This window comes from Penaeus monodon, chromosome 7 (genome assembly GCF_015228065.2).
Source record: "Penaeus monodon isolate SGIC_2016 chromosome 7, NSTDA_Pmon_1, whole genome shotgun sequence".
Taxonomy (NCBI): domain Eukaryota; kingdom Metazoa; phylum Arthropoda; class Malacostraca; order Decapoda; family Penaeidae; genus Penaeus; species Penaeus monodon.
The window spans coordinates 8,122,485-8,124,984 of record NC_051392.1 but is presented as its reverse complement, the minus strand read 5'-3'; the positions used below and the strand labels follow the sequence as shown (position 1 = coordinate 8,124,984).

Genomic DNA, 2,500 nt, shown 5'->3' with positions numbered 1-2,500 from the left:
TGACTTTCTTCTCTTTCTCTTCTTGTTTCCTTCCATTTTCACTTTCGTTTCTAATTCCATTTTTTTTAAATTCTGATTTTATTTATTTCCTCGGCCATTTTTTCCTTATCTTATATCTATCTGGTATCTATCTGATATCTAGTATCTTTTATCTATTTATTTATTTGATTTGTCTGCCTTGCTAACGTTGCATTTTCATTATGTTGCTATGTATGTTCGTGCGTATAAAACTACGTTTATATAGCTATACCCTTTTTTGCGTTTGTGATATTGCAATAATTCTGGTCGTCCTTTAATTGGACAGACTTCCACCGCCAAGTCTTAAAAATCGTCGTTTCCTCCTTTCCTATAAAACTCCCCTCGCCCCACCCCCTCCCCTTCCCCTCTCTCTTACTTACCCCCGATTCATTGATCTGCAACTTTCAATGCGACCCGCCACCAGCGTCTCTCACTCTCTCTCTCTCTCTCTCTCTCTCTCTCTCTCTCTCTCTCTCTCTCTCTCTCTCTCTCTCTCTCTCTCTCCCTCCCTCTCACCGGCTCTTGAGATCGTCCTCCTCCTCCTCCTCTTAATCCTATTTGATTTCTGGCCTGACTTTCAATTCCGTTTCCCCGATTTCACGGAGGTCATCCAAACAGATCGCGAAGGTTGGTTTCACACTCCGGAAAAAGTAAAAGGAGAAATAAATTTATCTGCTTTTTTTTAAGGCGTTTTCTTCGCCTTTCTTATAATCTATTGTATTACTGAGTCAGTCTTCGTGCCTTTCACGGCCTCTCGATTTTGAACAGTCAGGAAATATATTGAAAGGAGGAGGACGGAGAGGAACGGTAAGTGAAATGTTATGTACAGTGTCCGTAGATTTTCTCGTGTTTTTTTTTCTGTTTTTGTTTGTTTCTTCATGATCGACTCCCAGAGGGTACGAACGGTGCAAGGCATCATCTTGGGTACGTCTTCACACTAAGCTCTCTTGGTAGAAAGTCGGAATACTAATATGTTTACAACGTAGGTGGATTTAAACAGAGGTTGCAACCTCATGCTGTTTGTTTTTCACAAAAGTACTTTCATTATCCGAATATTAAACCATAGGCACAGCTAATCTTACCTATATGCTACCTTCATACTTAATAACTTCATAAAATCGTCTTTTTCCTAAAATATATATACATATACATATATATGATAATAGTATAAGAAATGGAACTAATATGAATTATGAACATCAAAAATCTATATCGATGAGACTTAATTTAAATACTTTATCACGGAGGATGAGACAGTGAGAAAATAACAAGAACAGCAGAAGTAAAGTGCAGTTTTGACTCAAGAAATAATCCGCGTAGGTAAAATGAACATGAGATTCCTGAGGACTAAATCTTAACACTATATAGTCCCCAGAATATTACCAGTTACAAGTTTATATCCTGAACGCAGAAAATCCACACAAATCATGCATTTTTTCATTAACCATACATTATGACAAACGTGTTCTTCCTAACGAAAAAAGAGTCTATTTTTCGCCTTCTGAGTCTGTTTGTTTGTTTTTGTTGCTTTTTGCTCGTGGACTTTTACTTAGAGAGAAGTTTAAGCTCCTTATTGCAACTTTGTTTTGTAAACGCAGACTGCATTTACGCGGTTCAAGAATGTATGATTTATTTTCTAATTTATTCCTATGACACACACAAATAAACAAACGCATACACACAAATAACCACGCACAAACAACCACACAAACAAACACAAAAAGACACACACAATCACACACACTAACAAACACACATACAAACACACACACAAACAAACGCAAACACAAAAGCACACAAACACGACCAAACACACATTAAAAGAGCCCCATCCTTTACCTTGTAGTCTCACGCGACGTATAGGAAACTAATCAATTTTTTCTACGTTGCTGTGAAAGGATGTCCCTTTCTCACCAAAGCAATATACTTATATACTTATATACTTATCTTATATACTTATTTTTATATACTTATATACTTATTTTATATACTTATATACTTATTTACTTATTTTATATACTTGTATACTTATTTTTATATACTTATATACTGATTTCTATATACTTTATTAAAAAAGAAAAAAAAAGAAAAAAAAATCAAGGCTGAACTCACTTTTTTTTTTCACTTCCAATTAAAAAAGACAGAAACGGATAAAAAGAATCAAGCCTGAACTCACCAACGAGAATGGCTATGAGTCCCTCGACGGGCATCCCCATCTTCTCGGCGATAATCTCCGCCTGCTCCTCCATCATCTCCGCCGTGGACTGCGTTGGGGCGCTCGTGCTGACATCCTCGGCCTCGGGAACAGCTGCGTCAGGAGAGAGAGGTCGCGAGATGGAGGTTAGAACTTGGCCTTCGGTTGAAGAAGGGTGGGAGGGAGGGAGGAGGAGAGGGGGGCTGAGGAGGGGGAAGGGGTGGGAGAGGGAGGGAGGGGGAAGGGATGGGAGAGGGTAGGGGAGTGGGAGGGAAGGGGGAAGAGAAG

At 38.7% G+C, this 2,500-nt stretch overlaps 1 protein-coding gene across 14 annotated transcripts in view; it reads right to left on the bottom strand.

Moving 5' to 3' along the window:
- The window catches only part of LOC119575036 (synaptotagmin 1-like), a 117,330-nt gene that overhangs the window by 40,592 nt on the left and 74,238 nt on the right, over positions 1 to 2,500 (bottom strand). For all 14 annotated transcript variants that reach the window (XM_037922366.1, XM_037922369.1, XM_037922367.1 and 11 more), the window contains one exon: positions 2,195 to 2,326. In XM_037922366.1, the coding sequence (XP_037778294.1) occupies positions 2,195 to 2,326 (132 nt within the window). The remainder of the gene's footprint in view (positions 1 to 2,194; positions 2,327 to 2,500) is intronic.